This window comes from Perissodus microlepis, chromosome 9, assembly GCF_051167445.1.
Source record: "Perissodus microlepis isolate ML-2025 ecotype Zambia chromosome 9, ASM5116744v1, whole genome shotgun sequence".
Classification (NCBI taxonomy): domain Eukaryota; kingdom Metazoa; phylum Chordata; class Actinopteri; order Cichliformes; family Cichlidae; genus Perissodus; species Perissodus microlepis.
The window spans coordinates 30,815,729-30,838,507 of record NC_140469.1 but is presented as its reverse complement, the minus strand read 5'-3'; the positions used below and the strand labels follow the sequence as shown (position 1 = coordinate 30,838,507).

Sequence of the window (22,779 nt, the reverse complement as noted above, 5' to 3'; positions counted from 1 at the left end):
TTAGCAGCTGCAGATGGTAAATTTTGGCCTGACTGTGTCACTCAGCTTATTCTGAAAACAGAATTGGAGCTTGCACAGCTTAAGGATTTCTTTATGTCTGTGAATTATCAATTTGGTTGTTTTAAGGGGGTAAGAAACGTGAAATCACACCCTGAAATTGACTCTCTTTAGAGCAGCACACAGTAAAACGGTGCTGAATTTATGCCTGTTGAGCTTCATGTTTCTCTTCAGCGGTTCCCTGTTTAACATGCCGACTCCAGCGGGAGTGCTGATGAATATTTTTCTTGGTTACTGTGAACAAGTCCATCAGGATCAGGCCGGCCTGAGTGCATCAGCAGAACACAACACTGCATGTGTGTCCTTGTGAGTGCCTGGTAATCAGGATGGTTTAGATGTTCTAATGATAACACGTTGGAGACGACTCTGTTATTAATGTGACCAAATGTGGTGATCAAAGTGCCACGCACGCACACACACACACACACACACGCAGTAACCGTTCGGCTGTGATCAAAGCGCTGGTTCGGAGCCAGGCCGGTCTGTGCTGTGATGCTAACTGCTAGGCGACCCGCCTCCATAGTTTAGCTGCTATTTCAGGAGCTGCTGTGTCACTGATGAGAAATTAAAACACAATCAGAGCTGCGGGGATTTTCTCAGCCCATCTCATGGAAACACTGAGAGCACAACGCTGACCTTAAGTTAATGTAGACCGCTTCAAAACTTCAGAACCTGCAAATCCCTTCACCCTCCAGTGCAATTCATCTGGTCTAGCAGAGGTGGGACCTCTGAAATCCCCTCTGTGATGTTTTATGTGTTTAAGGAGGGAGTTTAAGGTTGTTCTCCTGTTGCCAATACTGTATCACTCACATATTCTCAACCTCCTTGAAAGACGAGGAGAGAAACGACTAAATTAGAGTGGATTAGATAAAATATACTCTACAATGCTAGAATAATATAGAATTTCCTAGATTAGATTACATGAGATTATATTAAATTAATTAGATTAAGTTGGAATAAATTTGATTAGGGGACATTCAATTAGACAATGTCAAAGATTAGATTACATAAGGGTATCAACAATGACATGAGATTAGATCATCAAACATTAAGTTACGTTGTATTGCATTTCTGTACATTGACAATAGATTGTAGGCAATAAGATATTTTAAATGGATTTTGATGGTTGTATGATGACCTGCACTGATGTCACTTCAAGTCATGTGATCTTATTCACTCTAAGAGTTGATTAATCAAAATGATGTATAGTTATTAATTTTTTATTATATATTTATTCATCATACAGTCATTTGTTGAGGCTCTGAGGACCCAGAGACTGAAGCAACTTCCAGCATGTTACCAAGGTTTGAACATGACAGGATCATGAAACACGTAAAGACACACACATGAAAACATGGTCTTTCTGCCTCCCAACAGAGGTGGCACGAAACAGTCTCCCCCAGCAACCAGAACTAGGATACGGTTGCTATAGCAATGCTAAGTACTCTCTTCCTCCTGAACTGGAGTTTACCTGAGTGTTATAATTAGAGGTGTGTGTGCGTGCGCGTGTGTGTGTGTGTGTGTGTTTGAGGTCATAGAGAACAGAGTGGAATGTGGGGGGAACATGAAGTGAATGCACACACACAGAAATCCCCAGGATGTCTCCTAGAACAGCCCCAGCCTGCGTGCATGTTTGTCTTTGACTAAGTGTGTCAGTCTGTCCACCTCTCTGTCTCTCTGCTTTTTTGTCTATTGATGTTTGCATGGTCAATGCACTTTAGTCCCTCACAACTGAGCTGTCAATCACCATCTTGCTATTAGTGACTTCTGAAATTCCTTTTTTGTTGCACATGACAGATTTCATAACGTAACAGAGATAAGAGATATAGCATTTAGTCAGAAAAGGCATAAAAAGGAGAAACTTGGGTGGGAGTGGGTTGCAAAGGGGCTTACAGATGCAGCAAAAAGACTCACAGGCAGGTTAAGCAGCTTAAATCTTGCCCCTTGTATCAAATTCACCAACTGAATACACGAGGTGGTTGACTCTGGCTTTGTGGCCTCAGCATGAACTGATGCAGTCCCCGATTATTCATCTCACTGGTTTAAAGTGAGTGCAGCTCATTTAGGAAAAGGTCACAATTAGAATTTAGTAACAGAATAAGAACAGTTGCTATGACACCGGGAAACAAACTGTGTACTCAGTGGACTGAGTATCTGTGCAGAGAGACATCTTAGTTTAGTAATAATTGCATTTTGTATACATGTAATGACACCCTCTGTTTCGGAGGTGGGCGGAGTTAAAAACAGGGCTTCTCAGTCCACCCAACGCTTGTAAGAATGTCATGACTCAGCATCTGTCTGGAGACCAGAGACCCACTGAGTTCCACTCTTCTATGTTCAGGAGAAAGAGCTTTCACAGTTAGAATCAATGTTCCCTCTAAGCTGCGTGCTTGCGCGATTGCGCACTGCTGGCATGGTCTCTGCGCACAGAAAATCTGCGTTGTGCACAAAAAAAAAAATCTAACCTGAATTGAAATTAAAATTAAAACTTTAACAATTCTGTTTTGCAGTGTTAGTCAGTGACTGGCTGCTCCCGTATGGGATTAGAGCGATGCCACTTTATCCCATAGTCCAGCCAATGATGCGATTCACGTATATACGCAGCTAATCAACGTCGTTGACAGGCTATGACAGCGTCCTTATGTGCGACACCGGTGTTTTAGCGAGCAAAGCGGCGTGGCTGATGTGGAGTGAAGCCACGTTAATGACAACGTGTACAACCATTGGAGATGTGAGCAGGACAGACGGAACAACTGACGGAAAAAGTGTGGACTTTATACCAGTTTTTAAATTGTGTTGATCGGCCACGTAAAACCAGAGTTGTGATAAAAATATCTGCAATGTTTGTTTTCTTCCTGAATACTGTCGTTGTTTATATTTACTGCGGGAAGAAACGGTAAAAACGGCGTTTTATAAGGAAAACGATTGAAAGCCTGTGAGCAAAGACGAAACCAAAAACACCCCACCCTTTCCTATTGGTCGAAAAATGTACCATGTCGACCAATCAAAACATGGCATTTAGTTGTTTAGGAAGGGGGAAGTTTTAGGCGTGACGGCGTGTTTTGAGATGTGAGAGATTTGCGACGTTTAGCGCAAATCTTGTGTAGTTAGTGTGTAGTTAGTGTGTAGTTAGTGTGTAGTGTGGTCAATAGTTTTGTTGTGTGTGTCAGAACAATGAGGCGACTGCTGAATGTTACAGGTGTTACAGCAGTGATTCATCTGCTGTTGTCAGGCCTGCAGGTATCAGGCTGTTGTTCTCCTTCATCTCATAGTGGACAGAAATTATTTTTTGGAGCGGCACAAATAATTTGTGTGGCATCAGATTTGATGCAGAACAGCTGATTGTTCTGTAAATAGTTTGAAATGTTTATTTAAAAAAACGCCTTGGCTGCATTTTTAGGTAAACAGCTGCAAAAACTTTGTTGTTTGCATAACTCAGTAACTTTTTTTGAAGAAGTAACTACGTAATTAATTACCCAACATTGGTCATTATATCCTGTATTTTGCAGACAGAGTTACAGACTCTCTCCCAGACCACAGACTCATAATACAGGTCAGAGCTTTATAAAAATATATATATATATATATTTTTTTTTTTTTACTTCCAATAGTGTTAACATGCTACACAGGTCATGAACAAGATTCTTTTTAATTTTCATTGTCAGTGGGCTAAAGCAGTTAATTAAAAGTAGTCTAACATAAATGCTGTAATTTGATTATTTTAATAAACATGTAACTTGGATGGATTGGATGCTGTGCACACGTCTGCTGTTGCTCACAGTGGTCCACGAGACCGCTCAGGGAGTTTGTGTGTTCGCTCAGACACATGAAAAATTAGAGGGAACATTGGTTAGAATCCTTATTATATCTATTAATGAATCCAACATGAAACTAAGAGCTCCAGATTTATTCACATGTGGCACAGAGCCACAAAAACTGCTGCATAAAAGCAGTTGCAACACAAAATAATGCAAAGATTTAAAAAACTATGAAGAAAGAAGCTGAACAAGTGTTTATGTCTGCCTGCTTTTATTACACCTGCCAACAGAATAGCCGTGCAGAAGGCAGCTTTTACCTGCCTGTGATGACAAAGTCAACCTTAACCCCTCTCGTCTCAGTTGTGATGCTAACTAGCTCCATAGTTGATCTGGTTGGTGAGACTAAAGGAAATCCCTCCTCAAAACTAAGCTTGTAGATTTGTTTGAGTCATCGCGTCTTATTATAGGTATTTTGATTTTGACAGTTTATTTCTTGGTGCTTTGAACATCTCTAGGCCAACGTTTCCTTTAGCAACACCTCTAAAACTTTCCTGTTCACACAAAAATGTCTATTAACAGCACTGCAAGCCAGAGGAGAAGCATGTGATTCTGGAAAGAATGAATTGTATTTTTTAAAAAACTTTTATTCCAGGTAGAGTCTTTCTAATCTTTTAAGTGTATTTTATTAGATTTGGCTGGTGTAGTGGGTTCATTGTCTACTTTTTCAGTGAATCCCCCATCGGTTGCTTCCATTAATACACTAAGCACACTGTCTGTACTGGCTGGTGTAGAGCATGACATCTGAGTAGTCAAGGCTGTGTCACGGCAAATTGTTCACTTACTGGAAATGACAATCGCATTTGTTTGTTAAATATAATCAGTGGAAACAGCTGCCGGCTACGCAGCTGAAGGGAAAACGAGCGCACACTCAGTGGATGTGGAAATTACATGACCGACGAGTGGGCTAAAGTTATATACTGCTCAGCAGATTCATCTGGAATAATGTAGCTGATTGTAGCGGCTTCCTTTTCCTCCCCCTCCACTCCACAGTGGGGATGGCACCCATTGAGGATTCAAAGTGTCCAATGTCCACACTCACCTTTCTGACTGTTATGACTATACAACCCTCCACCCCCACTCCACCCTCCCCACTAGACTAAAGTACCATTGCACGAGAGCACAGATAAGACCTGTGGCAATGTAACAGTACATGTACTGTACTCAGATTTCATGCACTTCTTTTATACTTTTCTCTTTTTTATTACTGATAATACTGCCAATTTATTATTTGAGTTCAGTTGTTGCACTTTGTACTGAATACTATTTATTTTTAGTTTTAATGACTTATTATTCTGAAATAAATCACATTCTTAGAGATCAAGCTACTGATCAGGATATAAGTAACTGAAACCATCAAAGAGTTATACACATCAATAGATCATTATTATAATCCAATTATATCATGTACTGTATATGATTCTGAAAAGTGTCATTTCACATGAGTATTTTTACTCTAGGTACTGTAAAGATAATTCAGAGAACAACCTGTGATCTATTGCACTACTCTGGTAGAATTATAATTCTTATTCATAAATAGATTATGTTTAAATTCTTATACAATTCCAGTTTACACATAATAAATCTGAAGTAGGACACAGGACTACGCATGAGCTTGAAAATATTGGTTTGCAGACCGGTTTTCTAACTTACAAAATTCCTGTGCCTGATTGAAAACTCCTGGAAACACCCCTGTTGGGTACTTGTAGTACACGTCATGCAGCCATAGTTCTCTGTGTAACTGTGTGTACTTAGAGTAACAAGTGTAAACGCGCGATTGCAAACACACCGTTTATGTGCCGGACACGTTAAAAGATCCCTGACTTGAAGGACTTATTGCTGAGTCAGGTCTCAAATGAGCTAAGTTTAATTTTCTATGAAACATCCTTGATGTGTATTCCTCTGATTGGGAGAAAAGAAAAAGGAGGTGTGATTCTGTTCTGAATGATTCAATATGTCGCTTGTCTCTTTGAGATTGTCATTGTTATTGTTCTAAATAAAGTTCATTTAAAAATAAATAAATAAATAAATAAAAATTCTATCAAACATGGCTGATCTGCACTCTGACTGCTGTGAAGAATGAAGATGCTCGATTCTCTAACTGAACCTAAATTTGGCACACGAGTGTTTGAATCTTTGTGTTGCCACACCAGCAGACTGTTTTTTGCTTTTTAGTGTGTGTGTGTGTGTGTGTGTGTGTGTGTGATGTAAGTGTGCAAAGTGCCGGACAGAGGGGGGGCCTCCTTTCGGTGTGAGTTGGGGGGGTCTGAAGTGGCGTCCCTCCATTAACACAGACAGAGGTGTGTGTGAGAGATAACTGCCAGCTCTCACACTCTGACACCTCACACACACACACACACACACACACACACACACACACACACACACACACACAGTCTATACACCACACAGGACCTCCTGTCTGCATTTTCCAAACTTCTCACACACACTTTTTTATGTCCTTCAGCCCCTTGAACACACAGACGCACACACACTAAGTCAGTCCATCACACACACTTCACAGCCACTCTCCCCACTCGCATGCCACCATGTTGACTCACTTGCCATGAGATGGATGGATGGAAGTGGAAGAATGACACACATCACATCGCTGAGTGTGTGTGTGTGTCTATCTGCATGTGTGTGTTAGACTGAGTGGCCTTGTTCACTGTTGGTGTCAGTCAAACTGGCATCATGATGACTGGTTTTGCATGACCAGTTAGTCATGTTTTGTGTGTGTGTGTGTGTGTGTGTGTGTGTGTGTGTGTGTGTCAGCAGATCAGAATTTTGTCCTCAGCCACTGTAAGTTTCTGTTACTGTAACGTCATCGCCGTGTGCTCGTTTTTACTCAATCAGCATTGATCGCTGTTACCGTAATGTTTGTAGCAGCAGCTCCATATAGCTTCGTTATCGTGTTACATCACTGTGCTGCCAGTCTAAAATCAGCTGCCAGTTAGAGGTGTTAGCTATGTTAACAGTAAGGGTTGGCACCAGCGTGTTCAGACAAGCAGCTCAGCTCTGTGCTATCATGTCAGGTATACGTATGACACATGCCGCAGTGACTGCCACTGCTTTTTCCCTCATTGAAGACTCTTGATTACGTGAACATTTCTGTTACTGTAAGCTGAAACGTGTCAGCGCTGGTTGGCTCTGTAGTGTGTTGTTTAAATTTAAATGGATTGCTGCTGTTAGTACAGCATGTCCGTGTGTGTTCTCAGTCATGCAGGTCGTGGCAGTCTGGAAAAGAAGGCGACTGGACTTCTTTAACTTTTAGTCAAGCCACTTTGTTTTCAAGTACTTAGATCAGAGGTTTGCAATCAGTTGGTCCCTCCGTCTGGTCCCTTACTCTAATGTCTGGATTATCAGCCTCGTTTGCATCTTTTTATTGAACCGACACAGATTTGTGTTGCAGTGATGTTGGTGTAGACGGTTACTCTTGTAGCTTTTTCTGTGAGATTATTGCTGTTTTTTCTGTTGGGCTCTGTTCTCAGCATGAGAAGTCACTTCATTTACTCTGTAATGCATCTGTAATGGTGAAAATACGTTAACCAGATCCCAACAAATCAAAAGTGAGACAGAGAGATATTTGTGTGGAGCAATGTGGGACTCAACAAATCTTACTGTAATGTGTGGCCGGCTTTTAAAAACGACACACATTAGAATATACCGCTTTAGCTCTCGCATACGACAGCCTGCTTGCACTCGTGCATTCCCTCTTTCTACAATAATACTTCTTAAAAGTCTCTTGCATAAGTGTTCGTCTAACTGATTTAAAAAAGAATCAATGAAACTCAGGGTGAGCCCAGGCTTGCATATACAAAGATCCACTTTCTTCTACTTGTCGAGTTCAGGGCTGTGGTTAGGCTGGAGTTATCCCAGCTGTCGCAGGGCGGGAGGCGGGGTACACCCATTACATACAGAGAGGCAACCATTCAGACTCGCATCCAAACATGCGACCAGTTTAGAATCACCACTTAACCTGCCGGGCATGTTTGTGGGAGGAAGCCAGAGTACCAGCGAGAACTCACGTGGCGCGGTCGTGTGGTGGTTAGCGCAGTTGCATCATAGCAAGAAGGACCGTGGTTCAAGTCCACTCGACAGCTGAGGCCTTTATTTCGCAGTGTCTGCATGTTCTTCACATTTGGATCAAGGAACTGCTTCAACTTCTTCAAGAAACAGATCTAATAGAAAAGCAAGTCCAGTTGCCTTTAGCATAAGTGCTGATCTGAGGGATTGTCTGGTAAATGCTGCTGTAACATTATCAGTGATCTGTTTTGATCTGATTTGTTTTGAAGCTGAAATCCACCCAAATAAATGACCCCATCTCTTATTAGGACTCACATAAATGGTGTTGCTCACATTTTCACCCTGGTTGAAGATGGCAAAGATGTTTACGTGAAGATTTTTAAGTGTGAGAGTCTGAGAATCTGTAAAAACCGTGCTGTCACAGATCAGACAAGCATCCGTCATTCTGAGCTCCACTCCTGAGAGTCCATGTTCACAGAGCCAAAGTCCTGCACATTTAAAGCACTTAAAGGACCGAGCTCGAGGAGTTTTTAGACCCCCACAAAGCTGTGCTGGGTTTTTAGACAAATCATAACAGCTTCGACTGATAATTAGCATAATTCCTGTTCAAAAATAGATTTTTCAAGTCATTTGGGGTTGTTGTTGTTGTTTTTTTTGTTATTTTAATGCATGATCTATATGAGTGATTATGGATTATGTTTAGAAAGGTCTATGTCAGGGCTCTGGGAGGGAGACTGCATCTATTAGTTGAACCTTGGAAAGTGTGTATTTTGTTAGTTTAATGACAGAAAAATAAATGTGAAATATCAGTGATTGTGAGATCAGCTGCTGAACTTTACAGGTTTGAATCAGTGCTGAGTTAAGAATTTTGCAATCAGGCGGATAAATGGTAAATGGTCTGTATTTGTATTGCGCTTTACTAGTCCCTAAGGACCCCAAAGCGCTTTACACATCCAGTCACACACTGGTGATGGCAGCTACATTGTAGCCACAGCCACCCTGGGGCGCACTGACAGAGGCGAGGCTGCCGGACACTGGCGCCACCAGGCCCTCTGACCACCACCAGTAGGCAACGGGTCAAGTGTCTTGCCCAAGGACACAACGACCGAGACTGTCGGAGCCGGAGCTCGAACCGCCAACCTTCCGATTACAAGGCGAACTCCCAACTCTTGAGCCACGATCGCCCCTAACACAGAACCTGAAACAAGAACCTAAGTAGCATGTATGTGTTGGACTGTGAAGGTTTGACATGCAGATGATGATGATGATGCAGATGATGTTCAAAGTTATAAAAGGCAAAGGAAAAAAAAGGCCAAATTTAAAATTAGGAGCTGTTAAGAAAAAGCTTTTGAAAATGGGCCCGCGTCGGTTGTGGAGACTGTAATAATTACTGACCAATTACAGCCTGGCGTGGGTCAATACAGCATGTTTTCACTGCAGTGTGATGACTCACGCTGGTTTGTGTAAATATTTAGGACTAAGGCTATCTGCTATCTGCTGCATTAAACTGTAATGCTTTATTAATTTCTCCATCATTTACCAGCTATAAACCACAATTTCTGCCTTTTTTGTTCACCTGTAACGGCTCTTCCTGTAAACTCATGCAGCAAATCAACTTTAATAAATTCAGATGTTACTGGCAGTCATGTTGAAATGCATTAGTTGCCATTATCTACGTTGCGTAAGTGTTTTTTCGTTTGTTATGGATGATTTTTAAACTACAGTATTGTCTTTTTTGTGCAGAAGTAGAAGCGCTCCCAGCTGCATTATGTAAACCTTATGTAACTGGATCGTTTATTTACACGTGTCCTTAATGAATTACCATCACCAGCACTCACCAAATGTTGGGGAGTAAGGCGATAACACATACAGGCGGGTTGGCCGGCGATGAGTCAGCGGCAGCCGCTACTCAAAAGCATCCCAGCTGTGGTGGCAGCGGCCCAGCGGGGGCGGCGCCAGCCAGGCCGGGTCACCGCAGTGGGCTTGTGACCGTGTGGTTGTCGATTTGATTCCCCAGATAGCTTCTGCACAGCGGCAGTCTTTTCTGTGACTCAGCTTGAAGCTCCTCTGTGACTCAGAGCTTTGTTCATCCAGAGCTTTGCTGATGGCGTGGTGGTCGTGATTCTGCTAATGCCACGCTCGCCTGCATGCATCATAACTCCTCCACTTCTGTACCAGGTAACAAACCCACAGGTGTGACACGTCTTCAACTTCTGAACACGGTTTGGTTCTTCGGTTTAAAAGTGAACAATCTACATTTTTTGACATGAATGAATGAATTATTTAGGGCGTTGTGACAGAATTTATGCTCCAGTTGTTGAACATTTGCACAAGACAGTCTGTTTCACTCTAATCTGTGGATCGTACCGTCATATATCCTCCAAAAACCTGCTGACCTCCATCTGAGCCCAGAAAGGACCCAAAGATTTTGCCTTTTCTTGAGGACCAATTGTATGTCTAGAAAAAAAAACCATTGGGCCCTGGCATTTGGGGTTTTGTGCATCTGGCATAAGAAACCTTCCAGATGAAGTATGCAGAGCACCTGCTCTGGTAACTCTTTGTTAACCAACTGAAAGTGGCCTCATTTATTTATTTATGTATTTATTTATTCTGTTTTTGAATGCGGGCATACAAACAGCTGGTATGTGCAGACATGGATGGATGGATGGATGACGTTAGGATTAAAAACTGGTATAAAATGTGAAGTTTGCACTTTCAACACAGGTTGAAATGGAGACCCAGCGAGGCTGCATCTCACAGCTAGATCGTCTATCACGTGACTTGGACGTGGTGATGTGTCCGTTGGCTCCAGAGGCTTCTTTTAAATAACTGGATGGTTTTAATGCTGTTTGTTGTGCACCGTGTTTTATCTGTTCACCGATCATTTTATGCGTGTTTAATGAAAACATTAATATGAATCAGCATACAACATTCTGACTGTGGATCTGAGCTGTGTGTGGAAATACTTGTGTGTCTCTATTGTGATCTCAAGTGATCTGTCACTCTGCATCCGCATCAGTCTGTCAGCTTGTAGCTGCTGGCATTGTTTTGAATGAATTATTGTTTAGATGACTAATATACTGTATAGCATAAAATACAGAAGACTGTGAATGTTGTCCTTGAATTGAAGACAGCTGGTCTTGTTGGTGTTAGGTGCATAGTTACATTTCACGTCTCAGCTCATCCCTACGAATGTAAGTACACACTGTGTCAATGCGACCTGCAGCTATTGCGATTGGCCTGTTCAATAGCGTTGATTCCTCCTGTGCATGTCCAGATACTTTTCTGCTCAGTCTTTGAATTTACGCTTCAGGATTTAATAATAATAGTCATAGCATTATTATGAGGACTCAAACTATTGGACTAATGTCAATAAAATTAACACATAGAGCATCCGTACCAGCATAAATGCTGGCCACGGTGTTTGCTACTTATATAGGTTATGTCTCAGGCTCTACAGGAAGTCTAAATCAGGCCTTAATCCTGGAAAGTACTTGGCTGCGAACACAGACAGCTGGAAACCTGACAGAAGTCCGCTGCTTGGGTGCATGTGTAGTTGATGCATTATAATGTAAATTCTCAGTGGACAAGTCCGTGCAATCACAAAACACAGGCAGACCCTCTGTCTGATAATGTCATTTATGTTTCAGTGACGCAAGCGGACCCTAGTTTAGTGGGCCTTTAACCTTACAGGTGGTCCTGAGAGGCATTGAGCCGACCCACCATCGTGTGACTCAGTCACATGGGTCAAGGCGTGAGTTGGGGTTGAATTGCCTAGGATCTGAAGACCGCCTTATATGTGCTGATGGTTGTAACATCTCAAACGCTCGTGGTTGTCGGCTGTCTAATCAAACTTCCGGGCTCACCCTCTAATATTTCTGTGTGTGGTGTCTGCAGCTTTGCTCTCTGATTTATTGTTTTGATTGCAAACCTCTTCTGTCTGATTGCATAATAAAGGCCAAAAAAGTAACTTTGTTCAGTTCTGAGTCACAGCAGAGTCACTTTACCTAAAATCTGAATGAATACTTGTTTTTGAGTTTTGCATGATTAGTCTCCGGCGTGCCTCATTTAATCATCAGTGATATGAAGGGATATGTTCAGGTTTCTGTACCTCTGACCTTTTCCCTCCTACTTAATAATTTCTAATCATCTGGTCTCAGTGTCTGTCCCACTGTAAGCTGCTGTGGGCAGCAGCAGCAGCCTTCCCTCCACTGACCAGCACGCCACCCATGGGACTGCTGCGCATCAGCGGTTCAGATGTGACCGCGTGGGCGGCGATGAATGTGACGGGATATGAATGTGGAATATCAATTATGATGAATGCCTTCCCGGTGCTATCTGCCCCGTCTCTGCGGCGACACGTGTGGGCGGGTCCCAATCGCACGACCATAACAAGCCTTCGGTCGTAAACACTGATGAGGAAACAGAGCGTTTTTTTGGTTTCTTGTTTTTTGCACAGAATTAATAGAAAGACTGATGGAAAGACGGCAGAGAGACACACAGACGGTGTTTTTGAATCCTCTGAACTGTCTCAGCTTTCAAAATGTCCCTACACCTACTTTCTGCACAAACCAGTGGTGTTAGATTTCCCAAAATCACACATTTCAGAGAAACAGTAGTTACAGTTACATAACCGCCCACCCCCGATCACATCATGATTGGCAACTCCAAAGTCCTCAAAACTAAATCCTGAACATCCACAAAAAATATTTATATGTAAAAATTTCTGCTGATAATAAGTGAAACAGCTTTTAAGAGTCACGTTATGTTTCTGTGTCTGTGCTGCAGAAAGTGTCCGGACGGGTTTGTCTGTCTGAAGGCAGGAAGAAACCCCAACTATGGCTACACCAGCTTTGACACCTTTGGGTGGGCCTTTCTGTCCCTGTTTCGTCTGATGACACAAGACTACTGGGAAAACCTCTACCACCAGGTAAGCCTTATGACCAATCGATCAGTTAAAGTCAGAGAAAACATGGATTTAAGTTTATAAAGTGTCTCTTCTTCCAGTGTCTAATCTAGACTGGGGCTAAGAGCCTACACAGACATCTAGACTGTGTCTAATTCAGCGTGTTCTCATCCTGACATTATGTCATTCTGAACCAAGTTTGGCGTCAGACTCTCGACTCAGGGCTGAGGCTAAAGGCGGGGCCGGGGGCGGCATTGTCCCTTATCCAGAATTTGATTGGCCTTCTCACAATTGTGATGTCATGTCAGTGCAACCATGGGCAGAAACTGCAGGCAGGATAAAAATGCATAAAAAGAATTTTCTGTGAAACTTTGTTGTCCTCAGTGCATCACTGTAACTATGTTTAATAATACTGTTGCTTCACTATTAATGTTGCACTTCAGTCAGTATCGATTTTATTCCCGCCATAACGTTTTCCACGTGTGCGTCTTCAGACGCTGCGTTCGGCCGGTAAGACCTACATGGTGTTTTTCGTGGTGGTGATTTTCCTGGGCTCCTTCTACCTGGTCAACCTCATCTTGGCCGTCGTCGCCATGGCGTACGAGGAGCAGAACCAGGCGACCATCGCCGAGGCCTGCCAGAAAGAGCGGGAGTTTCAGCAAGCTATGGAGATACTGAAGAAAGAGCAACAGGTAACTGATGATCTGATGTGCTCGATTATCCAGCAGTGTGGTGTAGTGTAGGACTGTGGAGGTCAGAAACTGCCAAAATATCTAATAACTTAATTCAATTTTATTTATACAGCCCCAAATCACAATAACAGTCGCCTCAAGGCGCTTTACATTGTAAGGTAGACCCAACAATACATACAGAGAAGAAGGTTACAATCATATGATGATTAACAAATAAATATTGAGGGGTTGTTGTGGGGTTGTTTGTTTGTTTGTATTGTTTTCCTTTTTTTTTTTTTTTTGTATAATACTTTTCAATTTCCAGTTTTTTTTTTAATGGAAATTAAAATGTATATTACTCACTGGAAAAGTTGGCTGTTTTAATCATTTGCATGATTAATCATACATACAAAATGAAAATGTCAGTGTTTTTACTTTTCATAATAAGTTTAGTAAAATACTAGGGAAAATGAATCTAATTTTAAAATTAATCGAGTCTAATTTTAAAAGCAAAAGAGTTTTTTTTTAAACTAAGACGATTCATAAACCAAATAGGAGATAAAATAATATCCTTAGAAAAAAGGTAAATATTTACAAATAAACACACAAGTGAAAGCAAATATCAGTTTAAGTCATTGTTAATAAATCAGTGATGTCTTTTTTTAATATTGCTCTTTTAAGAGTCACATTAATGGATTATTTTTATTTTTGCAGTTTTGGTCCTCTGTATAGGAATTATAAGTAAAATAAATGATATAAATCCAACTCAGTTACTGCTGTGTTTCAGTGAAAATAATACAGCAACAAAGGTGAACTAATGAGTGTTTAAATTTCACCTTCTGTCCTTTATTCTCATTTATGAATGAAAATGTATTAATATATGAGTATTAATTATTAATTCTTTCATCAGGGTGCCACCCAAAAAGCTACCGACTCTGACTCGTTGATGTCACCAGACCTCTCTCCTTTCGGCCCACCAATGGACAGCTTTGAGGAGCGAAGGCGGAGCCAGGCGCTGATGGGCGTGGGGGACGTTGAGGCAAACCTATCTGAGGAGAAGCTTCTGCAGGTGGACTTGACTGATGGTGGAAAGGTCAGTGGAGAAAGATCTGATTTAATATTGTTTATCTTCGGTGCAAAACTTTACTTTACTCCCCCCTCCTCCTCCAGCCGCTCCACCCACTCCTCGCACGCTCCTTTTCCACAAGGACGCGGAGAAGCAGTCAGGTCTCCTCCATCTTCAACTTCCGACTGAGGAGCCGAGGGTCGGAGGGAGAGATGGCCGATGACGAGTACAGCGTACCGGGCGACGTGGTGGAGGGCGTCGGTAGTCGAACCTACAGCGGAGGAACCTTCAGCGGCATCCTGCCCCAACCGTGGCCCAAACGGAGGCCGAGCACCTACAGCACGGCCAGCCGGAGCTCCCAGGTGAGCGTAACAGCTCATGTGTGGCAATGAGAGCCTTTTAATGAAGCATTTTTATCTCTCAGATTATTGTAGTTTTTCCCAGAAAGTTGATTCTGTTCATCTGGGCGAAATGTTTTCGGAAACGTTGGGAGAAACGTCCCATCGCTCATCCAAGTGACTTCTTCAGGCTGAACCATACACCATATTAATCTAATCACATAATTAAATTCTAATTTCTTTTCCTCACAAATTGTAAATGTATCTATAAACCGAGAGATTCTTCTGTTTTTTACCACTTTATGGAGTTTTTTCTTTACAATATTTTGTCCCTCCTGTGGCACTGTAGTTATGCTTCTGTGATTTTTGTGTTTCCAGGTTTTTTATCCGACTCTAAACATCAACGGGAAGCTGTTTGTTGCCATGGACCAGAACGGGGTTTCCCCGCCGCCACTGCAGGGGCAGCTGCCTGCTTGCACCATGGAGAAGGTCAAGGAGGAGAGTGTGAGTTCCGTGTCCTGACTGTGTGTGTGTTTGCTGCAGTGGAAACAATGGTGGAGCCTGCAGCCATCCAACACTCAGACATGTGAATTATGAATCAGCGCTTTGCATAACTCCACTCTGATATCATGGGTTAAAGACACACACACACACACACACACACACACTCATATCAACCATCTCAGATAACAGTGCCATGGTATTCCCCCCATCTGCTCATACACGTGGGCGCACACACACACACACACACACACACACACACACACTGTTGGCACAAGACTATTTCCACACACACTCTGAACTTTGTGTGCAGTTACAGACATCATTGAAGAGCTAACTGATATAGATTCATTCAGACTGTGTTCACCTCACATAGTGATAAATATTTTACCAGGAGCCAATCAGGTGTCAGAAAGTCCAAATTTGGGCAAAACTGTTGGGGAGTGTGGACTAAGCTGAGGTTGACTTTGATAGGTTGTGACATTTGTCAAATGAAGCAAAAGTGCCTTCAAACCTTATACTGTATAGCAAAAATGTATGGATACACAGAGCTGTCACTAGAAGACACTTTTGAATCGTTAACATTTGCAGTTTGACAGAAGCTATCTTTGGTTTTTGGTGCCAGAAGTCACCAACACGGTAAATGAACTGTATCACACAGATAGCAGCTAACTAGTGCTCGCTGACATCCAAATAAAATAGAGCTCACACCACAAACGTTCTCAAGAGACAGCTGAAAGTGGCCATAAAGGAGCCAGGAAAAAGCTGCAGTTCCTCTAATGTCCACTTGAAGCTCCATCCAAAAGTGAATCAGTTCCCAGTGACTCCCATATTAACATTCCCAACTTTATAGCAAAAATAAACATGTTTATAGCCTGGTACAACTGTGAGGGGGGAGCTGGGTTGCCTGTTTAAATTGCAGTGAGGCTCAAAGTTTGTATTATTTGGGATGTCTCTGACAGGTGGATGCCAACTAGCCGCTAGCTGTCTGCTAGGCTTAAACTCAGCTAACTCAGTCTCTGAACTGGACCTCTGGACCATGTTTGGTGTTGGAGCCTTTGGAGCATTTTTAATGAGCACTGGCTCATGACTCAGCATGTGGTTAACAAGCTAAAGTCTACAAACGAAAGGTCGATGTCAAGCTAGCTATGTCCACATGTTTTTACCCCAGTAAACTGCCCAGTCTGTCAACACTGACGTCTATTGATGAGCCACAAGATCGAATGTACAGTAGGCTCAACAATTATACTGAAGCCAGAATCACTAACTCAGCATCAGACAGTGTTCGTATCTAACAGGACTACAAACATGCACACACGGGCTGTGCTGATGCCACGAGTAACTAATGTACAGTTTTCACTTGAAATCCTAAAATAGGCTCATTCTCGTTGCTTCCTGCGCTGCACATATTTTTTCACCAAGGCTGTTGACATCCGGCAGTCAGCTGTGCGCCTGGAAACATGCAGTACATAGATGTATCCCGGGTCATGTCCAGTCAAGATGATAATCAGATCACACTCGTACTGCATGACTCACTGACCAAACACATGCAGAAAAGGTGAGAAAGTCCGCCTGTGCAGATGTGTTATCCAGAAACAGGTGTTTACGTGCTGCTTTGCACTTTTCTTTTCTTTTTTTGGCTAAATGGGGACAAATGACATAACATACCCAGCATGAATACCTGCACAGTAAGCATATCAGCATATGAATGTGTAGAATCTGCAAACAGGCAACAAGATTCTTGGTACCAGAAGCTTTGTGGTTTCCTCTTGTAGTCCAAGTGCTGTTCACAAATCATATTTGGACAGGGTTCTGTCTGATACAATAGGATGGTGTGTACTTTAGTTTTTGTCTGTGTAGGAACCCTGCACACCATCAGCCATCTGTAACCCCGTCTTGAGATCCCTTCCCAGGTGATTCAACCCCAACTTACACTGAGACCCATGTGACCTCAGTGCTGATGACATGGTTGATCAACAACTTGCAGCATCGCCTCCATGACAACCTGGTTAGAAGTTAAATAAGTGGTACTCTCCATCTGTTCTTAGAACTGAAAGGGTGAATGAGTGGTGGGACATCTTCAAGATCCTAAAAATGTAGTCCAGTTTCCTCCAACTGAAGTGTTTAAGAACTCTGAACGTTTTATTCAACACAACTTCTGAAAAAAAAAGTCAGAGTAAATAACTAAGTAATATAAATTTATTTGTATGGCACTTTTCACAGATAAAAATCAGAAAGTGCTTTACAAAAAAGAAAATGAAAAATGAAAAGAATGGAAATAATGTAAAACAATGTAAAACAGTAAAATACAACAAATTAATTAAAAGCTTGCCCATATAAAAATGTCTTCAGCTGCTTTTTAAAAGAATCAATGGAGTCTGTACAGCGTAAAACCAGTGGGAGAGAATTCCACAACCTTGGTGCCACTGCCTAAAAGGCCCGATCACCACGACTTTTAAATCGAGTGCGTGGGGCCACCAACAATCTCTGATCTGATGACCTTAGAGATGGGAAGAACAATGTGGTTTCAGCAGGTCAGATATATACTGGGGGGGCTTGACCATGTAGGGCCCTACAGGTTAAAACTAAAACCTTAAAATGAAACCTAAAACTTACAGGCAACCAGTGAAGGGAGGCCAAAACGGGAGTGATATGAGATCTTCAGAGAAGCAGAGGTTGATTGTTGCACTGAGCAAATGACCAAAGCTAGTAACAGGAAGCTTGGCTTTCTAGTTCTAACTGAAGTCTGTAAGCTTGTCTTGTGAATTATGTGGTGTTGCTACAATGACCAGCAAACATAGCACACGAGGCACGCTCACTGTTAAACACTGAAGGGACTCATATGTGAATCCTGCCTCTGCAGCACTGAGTGGAGAGCTGCTTCCACATAGATGTTTGTTTAGAAGCTGAATTTTGGTTACTTGCAATCTGTTGTCGTTAAAGGAAAAGTAAGGCAATTTAGATAGTTATTTGTTTGTTAATGTTTATTTAACCATGTGTAACAATATGTGGACCTGGCATCACATTTTAAATTTCAAATTTCAAATTTTATTTGTCACACACACACAACCATACACAGTATGACATGGGGGTGAAATGCTTGTAGCTGTACAATGCCCGACCATTAAATGACAGAAAAAAAAGTTTTACAATATTTACAATTTACAGGTTACTACAAAATTTACAAATTAACTTAGGAATTTACAGTAAAGAATGTGCAAATAGCAGAAGAGATTATAAAGATTATAAAGGTTATAAATTATAGGAATTATAGGATTATAGGAAATGTGTGGTGGTGCGTGTGGTGATGTGATGTGTGTGAGAGTCCAGTCTTATAGTGATGTGTGTGGGAGAGTCCAGTCCTACACCTGGTTCAGGGCCCGAATAGCCTGGGGGAAGAAGCTCCTCCTCATTCTCTCTGTTTTGGCCTTAAGGGAGCGGAAGCGCTTCCCAGACCTCAACAGTGAGAAGAGTCCATTGTTGGGATGGGAGAGGTCCATCATAATCTTCCTAGCTTTGGACTTGCACCGCTTGGTGTAGATGGACAGCAGGTCAGGGAGCTCTGATTGAATGATGCGTTCGGCTGAGCGCACCACTCTTTGCAGATCTCGTCTGTCCTGCTTGGTGCTGTTCCCAAACCAGGTGCAGATGTTTGCCGTCAGGACGCTCTCGATGGTGCAGGAGTAGAAGTTCTTGAGCACCTTCAGTGGCAGATGGAAGTCTCTAAGTCTTCTGAGGAAGAAGAGACGCTGACGGGCTTTCTTAACCAGGGTGTTGATGTGGCAGGACCATGACAGGTCCTGAGTGATGTGGACACCCAGGTATCGGAAACTGTCCACTCTCTCCACTGGCGTGCCACTGATGATGAGGGGTTTGTAATTCCTCGCCTGCTTTGTAGTGAAGTCCACGATCAGCTCCTTAGTCTTGCTGATGTTTAGGAGGAGGTTATTCTCCTGGCACCAGGTCTCCAGGTTCCTAATCTCCTCCAGGTAGGCCGTTTCGATGTTGTCGGAGATCAGGCCCACAACAGCAGTGTCGTCAGCAAACTTGACAATGGAGGTGGTGTCTGATGTGGCTACACAGTCATAAGTGTACAGTGAGTACAGCAGGGGGCTTAAAACACAGCCCTGAGGCGCTCCAGTGCTGAGTGAGATGGAGGGGGAGACTTGTTTTCCCACCCTCACTGATTGGGGTCTGTCTGTGAGGAAGTTGAGGATCCACTGACACAGTGATGAGCTGAGTCCTAGATCCGTCAACTTGGTGAAAAGCTTAGAGGGAATTATTGTGTTGAATGCTGAACTGTAGTCCACGAACAGCATCCTAACATAATTCCCTCTGCCAGTGTCCAGGTGACTCAGGGATGTGTGGAGCAGGTGAGATATGGCATCGTCTGTGGAACGATTAGTCCGGTAAGCAAACTGAAGCGAGTCGATGGTGGCAGGAAGTGAAGAAGTGATGTGATCTCTCATCAGTCTTTCAAAACACTTCATCACAGTTGAAGTCAGTGCTACTGGACGGTAGTCATTGTGGCAAGCGGGCTGTTGTTTCTTTGGAACAGGAACAATAATGGACTGTTTGAAGCACGTGGGAACCACAGCTTGGGCCAGGGAGAGGTTGAAGATCTCCGTGAACACCGGTGCTAGCTGGTCAGCGCAGGCTCTCAGGACCCGGCCAGGGATTGCATCTGGTCCTGCTGCCTTCCTGGTGTTCACCCTCCTGAAGGTGTTCCTCACGGCATGCTCTGTGATGATGAATGCATTTTCTTCACTGGTGCACTCCGAGCGCGCGCAGCCGTTTGTTGTTTTAATTGCTGCGGCATCGAAGTGAGCATAAAACGTGTTCAGCTCATCAGCCAGTGAAGCATCGGCATTCATCATTGAAGAAGGTGGTCGTTTATAGTCCGTTATAGTCCGCAGTCCTTTCCACAGGCTCCTAGAGTCGCACTGTCGTAGCTGTGACTCTAGTTTTTCCCCGTAGCTCCGCTTTGCCTTTCTGACCGCGCTGCGCACGTTGTAGGACGCAGCCTTGTATAGGTCCATATTACCGGAGACGAGCCCTTCATTGTAGGCAGCGGTGCGTGATCTCAGAGCGTCGCGGATGTTTTTATCCACCCACGGCTTCTGGTTGGGAAACGTTCGGATGATAGTTCTTTCTGCTGTGTAGTCCGCTAGTTTCCCGATAAATCCCACAACCACTTCTGTAAACATGTTGATGTCATCAGAGCTGCGCCGAAACATGTCCCAGTCTGCGTCATCCAGTGCGTCCTGCAGCGCGGCCACTGATTGGTCTGTCCAGCGAGTGACCTCCCTCCTGATTGGTGGTTGCTGCTTTAGCCTTTGTTTGTAAGCAGGCATGAGGAAGATGGCGGCATGGTCCGATTTTCCAAATGCCGGCAGGGGCTGAGCCTTGTAACAGTTCTTGAACGGGGTGTAGCAGTGGTCTAATGTCCTAGTGCCCCGGGTGGGGCAGTTGATGTGCTGGTGAAGGTTGTGAAATGTCCGTTTGAGATTCACTCTGTTAAAATCTCCCATAACAATGAGTGCGGCATCTTGGTGAAGTGTTTGTTGATGTGTGAGAGCCTCATGTAGCTCACATAAGGCAGTGTCCGAGTCCGCGTGAAGCGGAATGTAAACAGTGCAGGCAATGACCGCAGTGAATTCCCGAGGGAGATAGAAAGGGCGACATTTAATGATCAAAAGTTCCAGATTGGGCGAGCAAAAGCGTGTGAGTGGGGAGATGTTTGTGCTGTCGCACCATCTGTTGTTCACCATCAAACACACTCCACCACCTCTTTTCTTCCCCGACTCCATTGTCCTGTCCATGCGGTAAACCGAAAAGAACCCCGTCGGCTGCACGGCGTGGTCTGGTATCGCTGGGTTCAGCCAAGTCTCGGTGAAGCAGAGGAGGTTGCAGTCCCGAATGTCTCTCTGGAACTTGATTCTGGCTCTGAGGTCATCAAGCTTGTTCTCGATGGATTGAACATTGGCTAGCAGGATACTGGGCATGGGTGCGCGGTGTGCGCGAGCCCGTAGCCTGTTCCTGATGCCGGCTCGTTTACCTCGAGGCCGTCGCTTAGGGTCGCGTCCTTTGTTCTCTCTCAGGATCTCCTTTGGCCAGGTTGGGTCCGGAGTTAAACATGGTGAAATGTTCGTGTATTGTAGACCAATAGAAACCAAAGTGTCTCTACTGTAGCGAATTTGTGTGTTTTGCATGATGCCCATGCAAGATTATGGCAGATATAGCAAAAAGTGACGAAAAACTGCAAAAAGTGGAGAAGTTGGGGCAGAGCATCCAGCACGGCAGCCGACCTCACCGGCGTCATCTTGTTTTTTGGGTTATTTAGACCAAAATACTCAATTTTGCTCTACAAGGGCCTGATATCCACTTACGAGGACATCATACTGCTACTGTTCTATCAAAATTTTAAATGAATATCCTCATATGAGGCTCTGATTTTTCTTAGAAACAAAAATAAGGTAAAAAAAAATCTGGTAATTCTTCGTTCTTACATTCATCGGGCCCCAATCAGCCCAAATATCAAAGAGAAATTAAAAATGCATGTCGTGGAAGACTTCGGGTCTTAGGAGGTTAAACACAATGTGTGTAGAGTAAAATCTCTTTTCAGGAGAGTGTCCTCGGCTAAGATGGCATGTTTTATAAAGGTAGAAACTGGATCTCCAGGACCAGCACAACCATGGGAAAAAACATGCGAATGTGACATAGAGAGGTTCTGACAGGGTTCAAGCCCCAAGCTTCTTGTTGTGACGCGTTAGTGGTAACCACTGATCCACCGTGCTGCCTGTTATAACCCTGAATATAAAGAAATGAACCTGTCCTAACTAGATCTTAATCACTAGAAATGTGAAATTACTGGCTTGAATGGTAAACTCATGGAGTCAAAAAATGGAGTTACAAATTAAATATAAACATTTTTTTGTTTCAGAGCGCTGATCTTTTGATGATTCCTTTAGTCCTGATTCTCCGAATATCAATACCATTCCTGGTTTTCACATTTTCCCATTGTTCTTGAAAAGATTTTAGTTACTCTGAAATGACTTTCATCTCGAGTTTGTAAGGGTGAGAATGTTTTTTTCAGTGTCTGTCTTGCAGCACAGTCCCACTTGAAACAGCAGCTTTCAGACACTTCTGTCAATTTAACGTTACCTCGGTTCCATCTTCACTCTCACAGCAGAGCCTTATAAAACCTGTGGCAGCTGAAAGGCAGCGAGCTCCACGCCATTAGGGAATGCATTTATTTTAATACTTGTTTACAGTGGTGTCTTTTCCCCGTCAGGCAGTGGGTTTAGAGTATCATCAGGACAAACACAGCAGCTCCACGCCTGGAGGTGTTCAGTCACCTCCACCTGCTCATAACCCGCTTCCAGACCTTCACTGTTAT

General features: G+C 43.2%; 1 protein-coding gene across 2 annotated transcripts in view; it reads left to right on the top strand.

Moving 5' to 3' along the window:
* The window catches only part of LOC146380829 (sodium channel protein type 3 subunit alpha-like), a 267,758-nt gene that overhangs the window by 132,852 nt on the left and 112,127 nt on the right, over positions 1 to 22,779 (top strand). For both annotated transcript variants that reach the window (XM_084939857.1, XM_084939858.1), the window contains exons 10-14: positions 12,687 to 12,828; positions 13,299 to 13,496; positions 14,386 to 14,568; positions 14,646 to 14,903; positions 15,258 to 15,383. In XM_084939857.1, the coding sequence (XP_084795983.1) occupies positions 12,687 to 12,828; positions 13,299 to 13,496; positions 14,386 to 14,568; positions 14,646 to 14,903; positions 15,258 to 15,383 (907 nt within the window). The remainder of the gene's footprint in view (positions 1 to 12,686; positions 12,829 to 13,298; positions 13,497 to 14,385; positions 14,569 to 14,645; positions 14,904 to 15,257; positions 15,384 to 22,779) is intronic.